We start from the raw sequence: 20084 nt of genomic DNA on the forward strand, positions 1-20084 counted from the left end.
GCTACGCTGGGAATTTTCAATTTTTCTTAGTCGTTCGCCCAGCTTGTGGATCTCCGCTATGACATCTGGAGAATCACTCCTTGCACTCCGTACTGCGGCCACCCCCTGTATAGGCATTGCATTTTCTGTCACCTTGTCTGCCATTCTGGCCAAAGCGTTAATATCGCTTAAACCTGATGCCGTGAGTATTCCTCTCACCCATCCCGGCAAATGGTTTTGCCAAAGGATGGTAAGGGTTTCATCTGTAACTTTGCCACTTGCCAGCTCTTGCATTTTCCTCAGCAACTGCGATGGCTTCTGGTCGCCAAGCTCCATTTCAGATATCAATTTTTGTACCTTTCTATTTTCTGACTCCTCATAAATGTCAAGTAATCTTGTTTTTAATGTATCATATTTACCATTTTCCGGCTGTTTGACTAATATGTCTGTCACTTGTTGTATAACGTCTTTTCCTAATTTCGATATGACAAACTGAAATTTTGCCTCGTCAGACATCTTCTGCGGGTGTAGCACTGCCTTCGCCTGTATGAACCAGTGTCGCGGCAAATCCGTCCAAAATTCAGGAATTCTTGCCGATACAGACACGCCGGAAACTGACACCTCTGGTTGAGCCATTTTAAATTCCAATGTGTGAGTCGTTACGTGTTGCTACCCGTGCGAAATAACCGCTAATAAAACCGAGTCGGGTCACCACTTTTGTACCACTTTAGTACTATTTGGATACTTATATATTTGGGTTTGAGTGAGGTATGTCGTGTCCCGGGTAGCGGTTATGGGTGATAAATAATAGTAGGCTCCACTGATAAAACACTTATATTGACTATCAGTTACAACGGTTAGGTAACGACTGGCGACAAACCGCCCGTATTGACTTCGTCATAATTACGAAAATGCTTAAGTAGCATTTTCATTTACAATCTATGTGTGTGTGACCACCACATAGGTAATAGTAATAATAGTATAGTTTCGCAACAGGCTTACATTCGCATATAAAATGTAGTTTGTTTGTTGTTTATTATAATAAACTATTAGGTATGTAATATGTATAGATACTAAGTCCTGATTATTATCAACAAATTTCAGAGGCCTGGCAACCCTAGCAATGTGTTAGGTTGCAGAAAGTCAAGGTTGAACGTACAATGGAGCAAAAATATTGTCTACCGATACCATAAATTAAAGAATGATTTTATGAAATAATAAATTTTGGTTGGTAGGGGGCTTCGGCCGTGGCTAGTTACCACCATACCGACAAACAAGTACCGCCAAGCGATTTAGCGTTATGGTACGATGTCGTGTAGAAGCCGAAAGGGGTGTAGATTTTCATCCTCCTCCTAACAAGTTAGCCCGCTTCCATCTTAGATTGCATCATCACTTACCATCAGGTGAGATTGTAGTCAAGGGCTAACTTGTAGAGAACAAAAAAAATTAAATTTTGATTAACTTTATGATTAACATAGGAAATAAGTATCTACTCATAGCCCACAAAACATCATCGAACCAGCGAGGTGGGTGGACTCTAAATCGTCTTTCCCTTAAAGACCTGACTTCTGATCCTGAACCCCTCGAAGAGGAAAATTCGTACAAAACTCTTTGCTTGATCTTTTCTCATATGCACGCCTAAGGCATAATTCTTGATTCCTGATTCTTATAATTTGCGTATCTTTAAAACATGTGTCAGCAGGTTTTACTTAAGTACGAGTAGGTAAATACGTTTCATCTTCGACCAATGCTGTTTGCGTAGACAGAGAATTATACTCCGTTCGTAATTGTCTGTATTTTCACAGCTGATAGGTAAACCAATATATTATCGAAACGTTTTAAACAAAGACGTCCCGCCGAGCTACGAATATTTAGTGTTCGTAAATGTTTTCTGTGGTTTCGGTATGATGCCAATTGCCACGTTAAAACTTAAAACCGTCAGAGGTATGGCTAGATTAAACTTGTAATCCAAACCAAGCTCCGCTTCTATCCTAGATTGCATCGCATTTAATACAGTTAAGAGCCAACTTGTCATTGAATAGGAAAGTTTGTTTGAAGCTTTAAGTCGATGTGATGGGCGATAGCCAATCTTAGATTAGCTTTAGCGTCTGTCCTCCATCTCTTTCAAGTATGCTCGCTACTATCTTAGAATATATCGTCACTTAAGGTAAGATAGCAGTCAAGGGCTAACTTTGAATAGAAAAGTTTGTTTGAAGGTTTAAGTTCGATACAGCGATAGATAGAAATTAGGTGATCGCTTTAGCTGGGTGTACGCTTTAGCCCTGTCCGCTACCCTCTCCAGACTACGTCGTCACTTAATAGTAGGTAAGATAGCGGTCAAGGGCTAACTTTGAATAGAAAAGTTTGTTTGAAGGTTTAATTTCGATACAGCGATAGATAGAAATTAGGTGATCGCTTTAGCTGGGTGTACGCATTAGGTGCATATCCCCTACATCTTAAGCTAGCTACTATCTTTCAGTGGAAATCATCCTCGTAGACGTTGTGGGGATCGAAGTGAGTGTCGAATTTAAACTTAATGCGTTTGAGAATTTGACACTCAGCGGTTGAATGATGCCTTGGAGGTGTCTCTGCAACGTCTAACTACATCGTCATTTTAAATGAGGAGATCGCAGTATTTTTTTTTTTTTTTTTTCTTTACAAGTTAGCCCTTGAGTACAATCTCACCTGATGGTAAGTGATGATGCAGTCTAAGATGGAAGCGGGCTAACTTGTTAGGAGGAGGATGAAAATCCACACCCCTTTCGGTTTCTATACGGCATCGTACCGGAAAGCTAAATCGCTTGGCGGTACGTCTTTACCGGTAGGGTGGTAACTAGCCACGGCCGAAGCCTCCCACCAGCCAGACCAGGACAAATTAAGAAAATCTCAATCTGCCCAGCCGGGGATCGAACCCAGGACCTCCGTTTTGTAAATCCACCGCGCATACCACTGCGCCACGGAGGCAGTCAAGGGCTAACTTAATTTAGGGAAAGTTTGTTTGAAGCTTTAAGTTCGATACGGCGGGCGATAGATAGCAATTAGGTTATCCGCCTGTGTGCCGTGTGCCGTGTGCCAGGCACCGCAGTGCTGCACTGTACGAGGTGCTAACGTGCCGATTAGGTTAGATATCAATCAAATGTTGTTTTAGGTGTTTGGAAACTTATTTCTGACTTTAAAATAATAAAGCTTTTTTAGGTTAGGTATTAATTAAATATGTTTTTTTAGGTGTTAGAAAAGTTGTTTCTAACTTTAAAGTAGTTGTTTTAACTTTAAACCTAACGAAGATTTTGATATAATAATTATTTGACGTATGTAAGTTGACATATACGAAATTGAGATTCTGTGTAACAAATGTCATCCGGTGCCTATTGACAACCCTTCGTAGATATCATACAGTAGGTAGATGACATTTTTTGACGTTAATAAAGACCAAATTAGTGAATAGGCCAGCTGTTTTGATCAGTTCGCATTAAATAAAAAGTGAATACGAAATCACGTGACTTGAGAATTACCATCAATAGCTAGTTGGTAATCGTACCTATATGTCAACTAACATACATCAAAGTTAGTGAAGTGGTCAGCGCTGGCTTGTCTGAGAAATGGTGCCAGCGTTACTGGCTTCAACATCATCATTATCAACCTATACCTCAAGTCTCCTCTCAGAATGAGAGGGGTTAGGCCAATAGTCCTCCACGCTGGCCCAATGCGGATTGGCAGACTTCACATATGCAGATAATTAAGAAAATTCTCTGGTATGCATGTTTCCTCACAATGTTTTTCCTTCACCGTTTGAGACACGTGAAATTTAATTTCGTAAAATGCACACAACTGAAAAGTTGAAGGTGCATACCCCGGGATCGGAACCCACACCCTCCGGAACCGGAGGCAGAGGTCATATCCACTGGGCTATCATGGCAAAAGCTTTTACTAAATCGATTATTATAGTGTAGAAATCAACTGACATTTAAATTCAACCTTCGAAATGAATAATTTGAATTTGAAAATTGCACAAAAGCATATTGCAATTTGTTGCCTTCGGAAACGGAATTCCTGTCGAGCCTTTCATCGAAGTCAAATTAAAAATAGGAGGCGTCGAAATGCAATTTGGTTATCGAAACCGCCAGTGCCTGGTACGGTGGTACCGCGAGCGCCGCATTGTGGTGGAAATTTGCCAAATTTTTATATGATTTAAAACGGCTTCGGAGCTGTTTTTATAAGTTCTGTTCAATATAAAACCGTTTGATTCAATGAAATCGAGCACGTCACTGCCAATTGTTTGCTTACTACTTATTGTAACGATATTGTTAATACTTTGAATGGAAATCGTCCGATTTTACCCGCAATCTAATATGTTAGAGAATAATTTAATGTTCTATTTATACCATAAAGATACTAGAAGATTGGAGAGAATATATAGGGATTGGCGATGTAACATGACACTCATAACGTAGCTCATAACTTTCAAAATGCAGAGATTACCTACCCCCTAGAACAACGTCACAAACTCTTTAAAATATTAGTATATATAAGTAATAATAAAAATTTTAATAAAAAAATACAACCGACTTCAAAACCTAAAAACGTACCCACTAAACTAAAAAGCGAAAAATAACATCATAATATGTTCTACCTGCTGATCAGTATGAAGGCGGTAAGCTAAGCCGGCTAAGCCGGTGATGTATTAATTCAAGCCATTTGAGAATATCTTATAGATTTAGATTTTGCAGATAGTGTTGTTTCATGTGGTCCTGTCAGAAATGGTCTCTATAAAGACCTTGGCTTCTCTAGAATTGCAGCAACTTTAAATGCAATATTAGAACGGGTATCCAAAGCTGCTCTAATAGGATCTCACCAAGTTTCGCTAGGTCCTGCTTAGCCAAATTTGGTAATATCCTATTAGTAAGAACAACATGAGCGGAGAAGGGGAGTGTTAATGATAATTGACTGTCAAGGAATTCCTTAAACCTACATCTATTGGTCACAAGTCCAGGACTCTGCTCGGAGTATTCCTCTCTGCCACGCGATAGACCCGGCACCACTTTAGTCACAATGTGTGCTTTGACCGTTTCGTCACTTTACCACCTATTACAAAGCTCAACCAGGTATAGATCCACGGACATTGTTGGGTCAAATGGCCATCAAAGACGATCATTTATTTAAGTAAGGCTTAATTTACAAGCACTTACGACTTTTCCATGACATACGTTACTTTGTAACATCGACGTCTTTGATTTGCAAATCAATCAATCAATTAACGACGAAGGGTTGAATGCAAAGATTTTGCATTAATTTTTGGAATATCCTCCTTTAAGACTAACCACGTAAAACGATATTTTCATAATGCTTCATTAGTTTAATCTGTGTCATCCGTTTATATACTAGACAAGTTAAAGGAAAAGACAGTGAAGAAAAACATCCCATTTTCAAACTCAACCGCGAACGATCCACAAATAGAATTTGCAAAACGCCCACCAACCATAATATGATGGTGTTAATCAAACGAGCTGTCAGGGTATTCCACCACCATTCAGCGCTCGAATTAGAACGAAACACCCTTCACACGTATAGGTGGCGAGTTGCAATTAGGCTATCGAAACGGCGTGCCTGGCACCAACTAACTCGGCAGCCGAACAAGGGTTGTCGACAGCCGACAGGAAGAATGCTTGGACGAAATGTGATTGAGAAATCTTTGTGTGATACAAGAATGAACAATAAATGAGTATAGAGTGAAGACGATAGTGGAAGAAAACTACTTGTAACCAAAATTTTTTGAAAAGAGCTACTGTAGAGTTTCTTATCGATTCTTCTCTGCAAAGTCTGCTTTTCCGAATCGAAAGTAGCCACCATACCATTAATAAAAAGATTATATCAGTACTTGAAATAATAAAAAAAATGATGAAATAATCAAGAAGTTTTTATTATCGGAATCCTGACAACTCTAATAAATGAAAATTCATGAAGGAAGAATACACGAACGAAATGTGATTGAGAAATCTTGGTGTGTTACAAGAATGAACAATAAGTGAGTATTTAAGGAGCGGGTGCTCCATTACATCTCATGAAGAGAAATGTACAAAATTCGATTAATGGTGGCGCAACCGGTGCATACCGCTATCTTTTTCATTGCATAGGGACGATAAAGGTGGGACTAGGATTCCGCTGCCATTAGACGATATTTACTCGGTCGCATGGTCGCATTTAGCGCCACAAGAAAGCATCCCTGGGCGATAATGCTACTTTCATGACAGAAAACAGGTGGCAACCCTAACAAGAGCCCGCACCACAATCGGGCGGGAGCACGCCGATTTAGTACGGTTTAAATCGAGTTTTGAGTTGTTCTAATAAGTTATACTGAAGCGATTTCAATTGAAATGTGTTCACGGCACAGTAGGGCTGCTTGTTGCTGTCAAATTTACCATAAATCCATAGCTTTACTTATTTTTTACGTTCTTTACAAAACGATACTGGTTCTCTCGCGTGGATAGGGAATTTTCTTACTTCAAAGAGACTTTGATACAAAAATCGCCCTCTCATTAAAAATTTAAATTCCCTTAAAAAAAAGAACTTTTCTGAATGAATCTATGTTGTATAAATATCACTTTGTTGGAGGATTTATTCACGTGGCTTTTTTTCTTTCTTTTTGCCAAGTAACAAGTTATTTATTTTTTTTATTCGTTACAAATTAGCCCTAGACTACAATCTCATCTGATGGTAAGTGATGATGCAATCTAAGATGGAAGCGGGCTAACTTGTTATGAGGAGGATGAAAATCCACACCCCTTTCGGTTTCTACACGACATCGTATCGGAACGCTAAATCGTAGGTACGTCTTTGTCGGTAGGGTGGTAACTAGCCACGGCCAAAGCCTCCCACCAGCCAGACCCTTAGCCAGACAGTTAGCCCTTTACTGCGATGTCACCACATGTGAAATGGGGAGTCTCAAAATGGTAGTAGGCTAACTTGGAAGAGGTAGATTATTTTAACCATACCTCTGGATGGTTTCTAATACGCAGCATCATACCAGAATGTTTCATCGCTTTGCGGTATGTCTTAGGCATTATCCATGGACGTAGACCAGAATCCAAATCTCAATATTTCAAGGACCTATTACTATAAAAACCACAGTTTATAAACTAACTGCAAAAGAGAGTTCATTAAAGACGTGTGCTCAACGTTTACGTTAATCATGTGGGTATTGAATTGACAGGTTATGTCCCTCAGGGAAATACCCAGCAGAATTGCATGTGCATTGATCGTTGATTCATCATCAATTGAGTTAATAACAGACATCCCGTTATACGAATAACTAAGTACTAGAATTATAGACCTACTCTTAAGTAATTTAACAAGTCCAGCAGAAATTGGTAAACATTCTGACTAATTTTTCCTTATTGTTCTATAGAATAAACCTTAAGTCTATCGCAAAAGAATTTAATTACATTAAATGGGTCGGAGAACAAAATATTGATCTTTTTAAACTATCGTGAGTGTTATTGATATTAATTGATTATGTTTGTTTCATCCGTCAGCATCTAGCGGTTCTCGGTAACCCGATTGATCTCTTCGATCTACCTAGTCAGATCAATACTGCTTATCTTGTTGACTACGAAACCCTAAAAAGCGCATTGCATGCACCGCTAACCCCAAGGAACTAGGACGACTTTGGAGAAGTTTATTATGTACGTTTACCTGAGCCACGCAATACTAACTTGCCTACCAAATTGTACCATATTTTGGCCACATTCCCAACTCACATTGATTATATTTGACTGCCATAAAGCAAGCTGTCTAATAAATATCTGTTTCAGTAGGCATAACTACTGGCATAATAATTTTTCATCGTGATAGCATTGAAACTACTTGCGTCGTTAAATAAGCTTTGTTTATTTTGTGTATTACTATATTCATTTTTACTCCATTTAAGGTTTCTTAAACATTAAAATCATCATGATCATTATCAATCCATATTCGGCTAACTGCTAAGCTCGAGTCTCCTTTCAGAATGAGAGGGGTTAGGCTAATAGTCCATCACGCTGGCCCAATGCGGATTGGCAGAGTTCACACACGCAGAGAATTAAGAAAATTCTCTGGTATGCAGGTTTCCTCACGATGTTCTTCCTTCACCTTGAGACACATGCTATTTAATTTCTTAAAATGCACACTAACTAACTTTTTAGGACGAGGATGAAAATCCACACCCCTTTCGGATTCTACACGAAATCGTACCTGAATTGCTTTATGGTACGTATTTGTCGGTAGGGTGGCAACTAGCCACGGCCGAAGCGTCCCACCAGCCAGTCCTGGACCATTTAAGAAAACCTCAATCGGTCCAGCCGGGGACCGAACCCAGGACCTCTGTCTTGTAAAGAAATCCAAGACCGAGTCAGCTGGTATAGACCTAAGAATTTTGGACGAAATCTTTCTCTAAATAGATGCCTCCTCCTCTGTCTTCGGTTTAGAAGGACTTTGAGGCCGATAGAGATTAACTCTTCGAAGCTCTGAGTTAATCTTAGTCAATGAGACATGACCGCTTACGTAAGTAATTAAGATAGCAATATCTGCTTCAGGTATCAATGTGGCGTCGATCGATCAAACACACTCTTCGCAACGTATTCAATGTCGTGCAATCAATGGATGTTTAGTGTGTGTGTGAGACATATATTCGAATTCACTTGCTTCTACGCTTCGCAAGCTGTGGTTGTGTGCGAGCGTCCTCGTAGGTTTAACTGACTGTTAGGTTTTACGTCGGAAATCTATGAGTGGAATTCATAGGCATTCCAGGGGCACCAAATGCATACAGTATAAATTCGACACTCAGCAGGTGAACAACCCCCTGGGGATGCCCCTGCAACGTCTATGAATTCTACTGTATATACTTCAGGCTACGAGGAGCATTGTTAAAAATTGATTACTATCAAGTTAATTTTCCATGAATAACTTCATTCTGATGATACGCTAAATTTTTTTATTTATGAAAATTCTTGATTCTGTAACTGGTAACCCGGTAACCCAGGTTAGCTAGTCAGAGTTACCGGGTTACCAGTTAATAAAAAATTCTGAGCGTCGGAACGAGATAATATGCCATGCAATTTGTAGAACATTGTGGCTGTTAAGTTGTACAACTATTAATTAATTAAGCAACAGTATAAAACAGCTGGTTAGTAACAACTTTTAATAATCTCGATAATGATTCAAGATGGGAGAAGGGGAGTTTACCAAAAAATAGTTAATTACCAGATGTTTTTTTAACTGTTGCTTAATTAATACTTACCTATACAACGTAACAGCCACAATGTAATACCAATTGCGTGGTACTTACATTACCTCGTTCCGACGCTACGTTCCGAGTAGGGTAGTGTAGGGTAGGGTAGGGAAGAACTGCACATAAGTCAAAGCCAAGCTTGACCGGGTCCGCTAGTGTATTATAAATTGACCATGACAGACTATTGGATAAATGAATGCAGAGGTATTGTCAAAACCAGTTTTCTTTCTATTAATGGCGCTAATGTCAAATTCCCAACCTCTACACAAAACATTAACATAGTTACATTCCTTGGCTTGAAAAACAAAAATCTTTAATTAGACATGATTTCTAGTCTAACAAGCTATCGATAAAACCATAGGTCATTTAAGAAAATGGCACTTCGTTCCGCCCATCTAACTTCTCTGCTTCTGCCTTAGGGCCCCATCAGGCGATGCTTCTGCGCTCGCCCAAACCCTCCGGTGACGCCGCTGAGGTCCCATAAGGAGCATACGGCACTTACACAAGCCAAAAAAAAAACATGGCACCACTTCACGCTCTTTACAGCTTGTATGACAGTGGCCGCCTTTACAGATTTTACGTTATTTTCGGCAACCAGATCAGCGGATAGCGAAATCTTTAGCCGCGAACAAAGAAATTGGGTCGTAATTTTTTAATCCGCGAATAGTGAACACGCGAATAAAGGAATCTAGAATGAGGTGCTTTTACTGTATTAAAAAAAACGTGTGCGTCTCGGGACGCTCGACAGAAATGATAACTTAGTGTTTTTCAGACAGCATGGGTTCGGTGACAGTCGCCTGTATGACGTTCATAATACGTACTATTATCGTGAATCGCAGCAAACTTTCAAGGGTGAAACGAACTGTCCCCTGCACCATCCTACATTGAACTGTAAACCTGCTGTCGTAAAGGCTGATATACTTGAGCATTCACTTGTAATGAGCATTCGTGCGAATGTTACATCACAGAAAAATACGAGAACATTTTAGCAATCATTCTAGCGAGCAGATTTGTTTGGAATGGAAACATAGAATAGAATGTTCGCTAGAATTATCAAGATGTTCGTAGCAATATTCTCGTGGCTCGACAGAAGTGATAACTTAAAGTGTTTTTCAGACAGCACACATACATAATACGTACTATTATCGTGAATCGCGGAAAACTTTCAAGGGTGAAACGAACTGTCCCCTGCACCATCCTACATTGAACTGTAAACCTGCTGACGTAAAGGCTGATATACTTGAGCATTCACTTGTAATGAGCATTCGTGCGAATGTTACATCACAGAAAAATACGAGAACATTTTAGCGAGCAGATTGGTTTGGAATGGAAACATCGAATAGAGCGTTCGCTAGAATTATCAAGATGTTCGTAGCAATATTTACGCGTCTCTATGCTTGGCTCGGCTCGTTGTTCAGTTCGAACAATTTAAAAACAGCGAATACTCAATGTTCTGTTAGAAGTGAATGCTCTAGTCCAGAGGTTCCCAAACTTTTTTTTTCTTTTTTTTTTAATCTTTACAAGTTAGCCCTTAACTACAATCTCACCTGATGGTAAGTGATGTTGCAATCTAAGATGGAAGCGGGCTAACTTGTTAGGAGGAGGATGAAAATCCACACCCCTTTCGGTTTCTACACGGCACCGTACCGGAACGCTAAGTCGCTTGGCGGTACGTCTTTGTCAGTAGTGTGGTAACTAGCCACGGCCGAAGCCTTCCACCAGCCTGACCTGACCTGACAAATTAAGAAAATCTCAATCTGCCCAGCCGGGGATCGAACCCAGAACCTCCGTCTTGTAAATCCACCGCGCATACCACTGCGCCACGGAGGCCTCACGGAGGTCTCATAGACCACTTTCAAATTTAACTGATCCCGTTGGACCCCCTGCTAAATTTCTATCCGAAACTCGACAAATAGAGTGATTAGATTTATTTATGTAAAACTTTCGTTGCAACTGAATCAACAGCCACCACGAAACAACAGTTGAAAAAAATATAGTGAGAATGGATAACTTAGTTAATTAAATAATTGATAGTGTGTGGATGACAAAAAGTTAGTAAAATTGTCCAGACAAGAAGTTATTTCAGCTAACTCAAAATTTTATCTACTTACAGCACAAGGCAGCAACCAATTCACAATTATTTTATTTAGAAAAACTCCTCATTCCAGAAACCAGATCAATTTTCGTGGACCCCCGCTCACAAATCATGAACCCCCATTTTTATGTCACGTCAACGTAGACTCCCGCGGAGTCTTTCATAGACCCCTGGGGGTCCTGGACCACTTCAAGAATCGCTGCTCTAGTCTATCAGTACCTGTATGCGTGAGAGAAAGAGAAGCCAGAATAGCGCAGTAAAGCGTTACATTACGAAGAGGTCCTCCCTCCTACCCACCCTTAAGAAGTTATCACTTCAAAAAAATCAATCAATATGAGACGCGTGGTTTTCGAGGCACTATCTACGATTATCTAATAAGCGTAAACGTCATCGCGAGCCAATCAAGTGATATACGCTGTCGGAAGCTCTCTTTGATATTTCATGTCTCATGACAATTTTACTGGCATTAGCATACCGTTCGCCGCATCGCTTTCATTAGGGATGTACTTTGACTACTGGTATACTTAGGCTGTTACTGGCAACTGGCATCCATTTGCCATCTTTTACAAACTTTTATTTTCAAATATTGAATAAGAGCCTGGTGTGCCAGATATTCCTCATGTTATAAAAGCTGGAATGTAATTGCTATACAACAATAATGCTATACAAAGTTCCAGGGAACCCAGGTATACCCTCTTATAAAAGTATATGGAGATGATAATATGATGTATAAATAAGGATCTGGTTAAATTATTGGCTTAATAAAAGCATGTTATGAATGTTATTTAAACGGGTACATATCACGATAAAAATACGAGATTTTTAATGTCGATATTTCGACCCAAAGAAAGAAAGAGGGTAGATCGATTCTGCCCCTAACAGCTGACTTCACTTCTCATCTCGCAACTTCAGTCCCGTCGTGACCACGATCCATGCAACTGCGTCGAAATATCGACATTAAAAATCTCGTCTTTTTATCGTGGTATGTACCCGTTTAAATAACATTCATAATGAACAACCACGAAATAAGTTTAAAATCATTAAAAGTATGTTACTTGAAGAAAAATACATTTTTTTTTCACTTTTCTTTTATTTTATCAAAAAAGTTTTCTACAACGAACTACGACATTTTTAATTCATCTTTAATTTGTCCCCAACGAACAACAAACATAAATGACCGTACAGCCCGAGTTTTACGACATTTTTTGAAGACTTATGATTGGTTTGTTTGTTCGTTGTCTTGTCAGCTAAGTTTGTTGGTAACAGAAATAATACAGCTTTAAATGTTACGTGTACTACGCCGCTTTGGTACACCGGTGATACTGATCAAGAAGAGTGTTGAAAAAATGTTTTTCTTCAAGAAACATACTATTTTATCCTATCCTACTAATATTATAAACGCGAAAGTTTGTATGGATGTTTGGATGTTTGTTACTCTATAACGCCGCAACTACTGAAGCGATTTAGCTGGGAATGGAAATAGATTTTACTTTGGATCAACACATAGGCTACTTTTTATCCCAAAAAAATCCATAGTTTCCCGAGATATGCGAAAACTGATGATTTTGATGATATGAATGTTTGTTACTCTTTCACGGCTCAACTACTGAACCGAATTAGCTGAAATTTGGTATTAAAATATATTATAGCCTGGATTAACACATAGACTACTTTTTATCCCGGAAAAATCCATGGTTCCCGAGGGATTTTTGAAAAACTAAATTCAACGCAGACGAAGTCGCGGGGGTCCGCTAGTCCATCATATTATCATAATAATAATAATAATAATTTATTTGCCAAATTGTGGGATACAAATAGATAGAACACAATTTACCGAGTAAATCAGCGTGCAAATTTTTACCAATATTTTACAATAGTACCTACTTATATTATACACATTCAATAAAAATTATTCATAAGAAAAAATATTTAAGTAGATCCAAAAATTAGATATAAAGCATAAAAATAGCGACTGAGGAAAATATATAATAAATGTCAAAATGTCATTAACGTTTAAGTGGATACCATTACATTACTTTTATACGAGGGTACACCTGGGATCCCGACGTAGTATTGGCTGGTGGACTCTGGCATTGGCAGGCACGTAGTTCCTGTATACAAATATCTAACACTCACCTCGCTGCCGTCTTGTTGCGCGTTGCATTTGCTGATGTTGAGGGTCCCGGAGATGAAGTCGTTCTGGACGTCCACCACCAGGAACGCGCTCACTGGACGGACTATCTGTGGGGTGGAGGGTGCTGTTAACATGGGGAGACGTGGGGTTCATTATTATCAGTCTATTTTAACGATCTACTACATATAGTAGGGGAGCCGAAGAGGAGATTTTTGCAGTTTCTCGAGCGCGTCAAATACAAGGAACAATACCTTGCACGTTGTTGAGTACCTCCACCAAGTATGAGAGCTTAATAATGGTGGGTACGTTTAGGGCAACAAAAAGAAAACAAACTTTAGAAATACTCAACCAAATAAGGATATAGTAAGTTATTTAATTACTAAAAGGTGTGCAAAATTTTCTGACAATTTCAGTAAGCCAAAGAAATAAAAATTGCTTTTAAAGTCAGTAGTTTGTTTTTCCACCGCTAAAAGCGAAGAAAATAAATTACCATTTATTCTTCCTATCATTTAATCTACCAAATGTAATCGGTCCCCATGACGCTTTAGTAACTGCAAATTTAGCATCCCGGGCTCCCCTACTAATGGCCATGTTAACTTGCGACCAAGTGAAAAGAAATAGAAAAAGTATCGTCTAATGGCAGCGGAATTGTCCTATCCCGTCCCAACGCAATAAAAGAAAATGATATTTACTTTATCTTTAAATCTTACCACTTTGATCCAATGATTCCAGCAGAAGCTAAACTCTTCTTTATCTATGAACCCGTCGTCATTCTTGTCAAACACCTGGAAGATGTGGCTCGCCCTGTCCTCGGAGAGTGGGTAGATATGGCCCTTGTCGTTTCGGAACAGCGCGCGGCAGATCAGGCGGAACTCATCCAGATTTAGTTGCCCGTCACTGTACACAGAGATATTGAAGTTCATCATCATCATTGTCATCATCATCATCATCGTATTAACATCAGCCGATGAACGTCCTTGACATAGGACTTTTGTAGGGACTTCCAAACATCACGATCCTGAGCCGCCTGCATCCAGCGAATCCCTGCGACCAGGGTCGCCATTCTAGCACCTTGGGCCCCCAAAGTCCATCGGCTCTTCGAACTATGTGGCCCGCCCATTGCCATTTCAACTTCGCAACTCGTTGAGCTATGCCGGTGAATTTGGTTTTTCTGCGGATCTCCTCAATTCTGATCCAAGGTGTTGGAATGGTGACCCCACACCGGAAAGCGCGGTGTTGGTCGCGGGTGAAACTGCATGGTTCCTGTTCCCGTAGGAATACGGGGATAAAATATAGTCTATAGCACTCGGGCATACTTGCTTGCTTCCCTACAGTGAAAGAACCTATTTGCAACCAATGCAAACAATTAAATCGTTCCTCTGTATAATATTAGTATAGATGTATAGACAATTTTACATTTCAGCCCGGAGTTAGGAAGTTGGTGACGATCCACCCCCCTGAATCAGAGAGTGAGTGAGTGAGAGAAGATTTGATAGGTACTAATAGGGTAATTGTTATAAAATCAAATTACCTATATTTTTATCTTACGCCTGTAAACCAGTATTGAAACAGTATGGTGGATCCAAGCTGCATTAACCCTCCTAGGAGGGGTAGTTTAGGAGAGACCAGGTAATAGACCATTAAAAATAGACTAAACGTTGATGATGACGAATCAACTAAAGTACCTAAAGGATGACAATGTAATAACTACATAAAAATGCTAACATAGCTAAAGCTGATCAGACTATTTAATGCCATAATGAGGTTTTCAAGAATATAAATAGAGTAGGTATTGTTACACCAAGGTGCGCCGGAAATTGGAGCTGAATACACAAGACTTCCGGTGTCGAGTTACTCCTATACATTGCTTTGCACACTCAATTATATGTTATGTTGCTATCATTATATTTTTCGACTAAATGTATAGGGTTGTAACGTAAATTCGCCTCTGCTTCCGTAACTGCGAAAGTTCCGCTAGTAGTAAGTACCTCTGATTATGCTTTCGCTTCCGCAAATTTTTGCGAAGATTTTACGGAGGTTTATTGACGACTTGAATTAGATACTCCTGAGCACCCTGTACCTATATTTTGCTCTGTCTCTTCTCTCCTTAATTTTGATTACTGTCTTTTTTGATTTTGATTAATATTTGTACTTTGTAAGAAAGTGTACCTACTACCTATGAATGTACCTATTTGAAATAAAGATTTATTAAGGTTTTTTTCACTTCTACTTTGACCTCGGTTAAAAAAGGTTTACGAAAACGGACTTCCCCCGCCTAAGCAAAGAAGGAATTGCAACCCTAATTAGTACTACTTAGTACCTATTAGTATAATTCTGCTCTGTATCTGCTACATAATTGATAGATAGCACAGAACAGAAAATAAAACACTTAAGCTGCTAGTGTACCTACTCGTATGTGGCATAGTCGCCATCCGGATTCGATCAGAATTTTCTCAATTTTAGTATTCAATTATAGAAACAGTTTAAGGATATTTAGTTATTGATGGATTACTTTTAACCCCTAACCTAAAAATAAGGGTTGTTACAGGTTCGACGTGTGCCTGTCTATGTCGTTGTAGCTTGAAAACAAATGGACCGATTATGATGCGATTTTGTTAGAAAGCTGACGTGAATGAGATGGTTTTGGAATTTGTATTCTATAAGACAAACCGAAGATATCAGCCTTTTTAGGCCTAGTGGCTAATACAATAAAAACGATCATCGTAATCATGACTCAGTCTTTGTCCTACATAGCGACATCGTCTGTCGTCATAGCAAGACAAGTTCTGACATGCTCGGTGCATGTTCCTGGTACAAAAGTTGGGACATGTTTCCCGACAGAGTCAGGACAAGTTAAAAGTTAGTAAAAGTACATGCAATATGCAAGTATATTTTGAGAGGCCTACTCTGGTAGTTAGGGTTGACGACTTTTTTTAGGAAAATATACGTTTTTTTTATTATGACGAGCCTTTTGTATAATCACGCCGTTGGGTATTATATTGTCACGACCGGGCGCAAGTCTCGCGTAGTCCCGGTTCCCGTAGGAATACGGGTATAAAATATAGCCTATAGCACCCGGGAATAGTGTAGCTCTCCAACAGTGAAAGAATTTTTCAAATCGGTTCAGTAATTTCGGAGCCTATTCAATGCAAAGCAAACAATCATCTTTCCTCTTTATAATATACAAAGATACAGATGACGAAGAGCATAGCACGCCATTTGGCGTATATTTTATCATGTCGAGGAGCATAACACGCCAATCGTCGTATTATATTATAATGACGAGGAGTATAACACGCCAATTGGCGTATATTTTATCATGACGAGAAGCATAACACACTAATTGTCGTATATTTTATGATGACGAGGAATATAACAAGCCAATTGACATATATTTTATCATGGCGAGGCGAGATCACACTAATCAGTGTGTTGGTTCATCATGACCAGGCGCGGATCACGCCAATTAGCGTATTATTTATCACGCGCAGGTGAGACTGATTGGCGTATGCATGGAAAATCATGACTATAATTGCTAAATTGTATCGCCGCATTGAATGGATGGAGTAACAGGTAATGGTATATTATTTGTGTAAAAATGTGTCTTTTCGGGAACCGAGAAGCCTCATGTCTCAAAGATAAAAGAACACGAAAAAAAAATCAATTTATTTTTATTGTCACATTTTTTGGTAAGACCCTTAAGGGGACTCTTTCCAATATGGTTGCCTACATCGCTCGCGCCCGATTTCTGATTCCCTCTGCCCCGATATTATTTAAATTTTAAACTAACTTTAACTTGTGTTTGCTTACTAGTTGTAATTCAGCCACAAGTCAAGAACTTGTGTTTTTCCATTGTTATTACAATTTTTCATCCTATATCTGAGATGTAATCAAGTGTGAAGTGTGACAAATAGGTTTCACTACCACATTGACACCTACTCACATCAAAAGCAGGAAATTAATTTACAAAAATATATCTACTAACCAAAAGAAAAATAATAATTTTTAGAATACAGTCTACAGAACAACCAATAAGGATAACCCACCTGAGGTTAGAATATGCTAAGAATATGCTTTACAAATCAGCAGGTTGGTTAATATGCTGGTGGCAGTAATAAATTAATTATAGCCTCAAAAGCTCAATGGTAAGAGCGGTCGGACTCATCACTGAGGGGTGGTGGTTCAATGTCCTCCCTGTTGGTCTATTATCATACCTACTCCTAACAGTCTTTCCCGACTAGTTGGAAATGGAAATATTGGTCATATTTAAAAAATATGGCAAATATTCTTTCTACAAAAAAAAAATATGACAGTAGTACTTACAAGATAGGCTGTCACAAGTAACTATTCTACTAATAAAAATGTGCAATGATTGGTTTCTGATTAAATATATTTTGTCCTAAAAATGTTTGTTATGTTTTGTATACATATAATGTTTATTATATTTATTGTGATTTATATAATATCTACTTGAACAATTAAAGAATAGAATGAAATCAGAAAGGTTCTAGATTTCTACCCTACCTGAAGCAGTTTGCCTATTCCACTTCAGGTTGTTGACTCATATCATATATAATAAACACAATATCAATTTTGTATTATTAATTTTAATTAAAAATACTATAAGATTACTATAGGAGCATAAATTTTATTTACTATAAGATTACTATCTATTTTTAAGAACCTGAAATTATAGAAAACATTTATACAATCTAATAGAATGATAATAAACAAATTAAGGCTTAGAAAAGAGTGTCAACTAGCCTTTATTTATTAATATTACTTAGTTGGGAATTTTGTCATATCCATTAACTTAATACAGTTAATTGTTTCAAAAGAAAAATTACTCTTTGCCAGCCTTGGCACAGTTAAGTTAGCCTGATTATAAGAATACTCATTTATATAAGAATATGTATTTAATAGTTTTAACTTACTTTAAATAAATTAAGAGCATTCTAAAAGAGCAGGTTCTATTTCTGACTATATGTATCAAGGGTGTGCACATCATAAAAGCATGAACGCAATGCATACCCTGAGGTATCATAACAGTCCTGTATTACAGGAGGAATTTTCCATTTTGTACAATATGTATGTAGAGAGCCTACCCTAGTTGAAAATCTTGTGCACACAACTGGTGTTTATTTATAACAACTGTCTTAAAAACCACAGATCTTACTGTAAATATCACCTAAATGGGGTTTATATTGCAATGCAATTTTTTAGGGCAGGTTAAAGTGTGTAATTCAAAGACAATTAATTTTTCTTTGATAAAGAAAGTTATATTACACATATTCAAATATTATTAAAAACATTAATTATAAGGTTGTCTGTGCCTCTTGGTTAATAAAGATCAGTATAGTGCATAAGGGTTTTGACTAGGGTATGCAATAAACATACATATTTGTTTTTTTTTTGTTCTAATTTAATTTGCAATCAGTTTTTCAACTTTAATCAGATGTGATGTGAGGCTGTTGGCAGTTGGAGCGTGATTCCAGCAAACCATCTACTCCTAATTTTTTTGTTTTTATATATATTTTTGTTAACCCAAAAGGGCTCTCGTCTAGGCGACACTATTAAAGTATGTCATTTCTTTTTAGGTGTGTGTGTAGGATTTTGTTTTAAGTGCTACAGTCAGATCATTAGTGCTAAACATACTTATAAAATAAAAAATTTCTTCTCACAAGTCCAAATTGAGTATTCAATCCATAAGCAGATTTTTGCATCTATGAAATGCACACCACTTATAGAGATAATACTATAACTGTTAATCTCTCTCCAATACCTCGAGGAGAATATTTTGTAGTACTACTTACATATTTGGTTACTGATCCAGAGGAAAAAAGTTTTATAATAGTCTTAAATTGTTGTTGAACTAATAATAGAGTACATAAACGTTGCAGTGTAATTAATTTAATTATGGGAAATTGTGTAGGACAATGGTAGCATTGTGTTTACATCACAAGTGTGCGCTGAAGTAAATATGCAATTTTGCATCCATGAAGCTATGACAATATGAAATGCTATGTTCTCCTATGTAATGTGAATACCTCAAGCTTAGTTCTCAAGGTTTCCGCCAAGCTCTAAAACTTGCACAATCATTCAAAAATTTGAATAATCATACCCATCCTTGTCAAAAGTCTCATAGCATGCGTCCATGTCGAACAAGCTGGTATCCTCGACTGGGCACTGGTTAGCAACCTCCGACATCGTTGGTTGGATCGAACTGAACCGCCAGCCGAAGCTGCGCCCGTTTATAAGGCACTCGAGCATGTCTGCGCGGAATCCGAACCACTACACTGAAACGAAACAAAACCGCCGATATTTGACGGTATAAAACCACTTTCATTGAGCCGATCACGTCTAGACTTGTTCTAGATACAGCTATCTGTTAGAATTTGCAGTTCTATGTAATGTTTTCAGAGATATAAGTTATGAAATACATGATTCATATTTCGTAAACATATTCCGATTTTGAACTTTGAAGAGACAAAGTGTCAATGTCACCAAGTGATAATGACATTGTCAATGTCATAATATTTACGTTTCGTTTTACACAAATCGCAGTACAGGGACACAATTTCAAGGAAGTGTGGCTAATGACAACTGACTGACAG

At 38.3% G+C, this 20084-nt stretch overlaps 2 protein-coding genes across 2 annotated transcripts in view; both read right to left on the minus strand.

Moving 5' to 3' along the window:
* The window catches only part of LOC112057711 (uncharacterized), a 37292-nt gene extending 17321 nt beyond the window's left edge, over nt 1–19971 (minus strand). Inside the window, exons 1-3 of the mRNA XM_024098232.2 lie at nt 19592–19971; nt 14181–14367; nt 13473–13577 (exon numbers count right to left, since the gene is read on the minus strand). Of these exons, the coding sequence (XP_023954000.2) occupies nt 13473–13577; nt 14181–14367; nt 19592–19740 (441 nt within the window). The 5' untranslated portion in view covers nt 19741–19971. The remainder of the gene's footprint in view (nt 1–13472; nt 13578–14180; nt 14368–19591) is intronic.
* Nucleotides 1–20084, minus strand: part of LOC112057716 (uncharacterized) — a 241449-nt gene that overhangs the window by 26102 nt on the left and 195263 nt on the right. The gene's annotated exons all lie outside the window — the stretch shown is intronic.

Source organism: Bicyclus anynana, chromosome 22 (assembly GCF_947172395.1).
Source record: "Bicyclus anynana chromosome 22, ilBicAnyn1.1, whole genome shotgun sequence".
NCBI classification, from domain to species: Eukaryota; Metazoa; Arthropoda; class Insecta; order Lepidoptera; family Nymphalidae; genus Bicyclus; species Bicyclus anynana.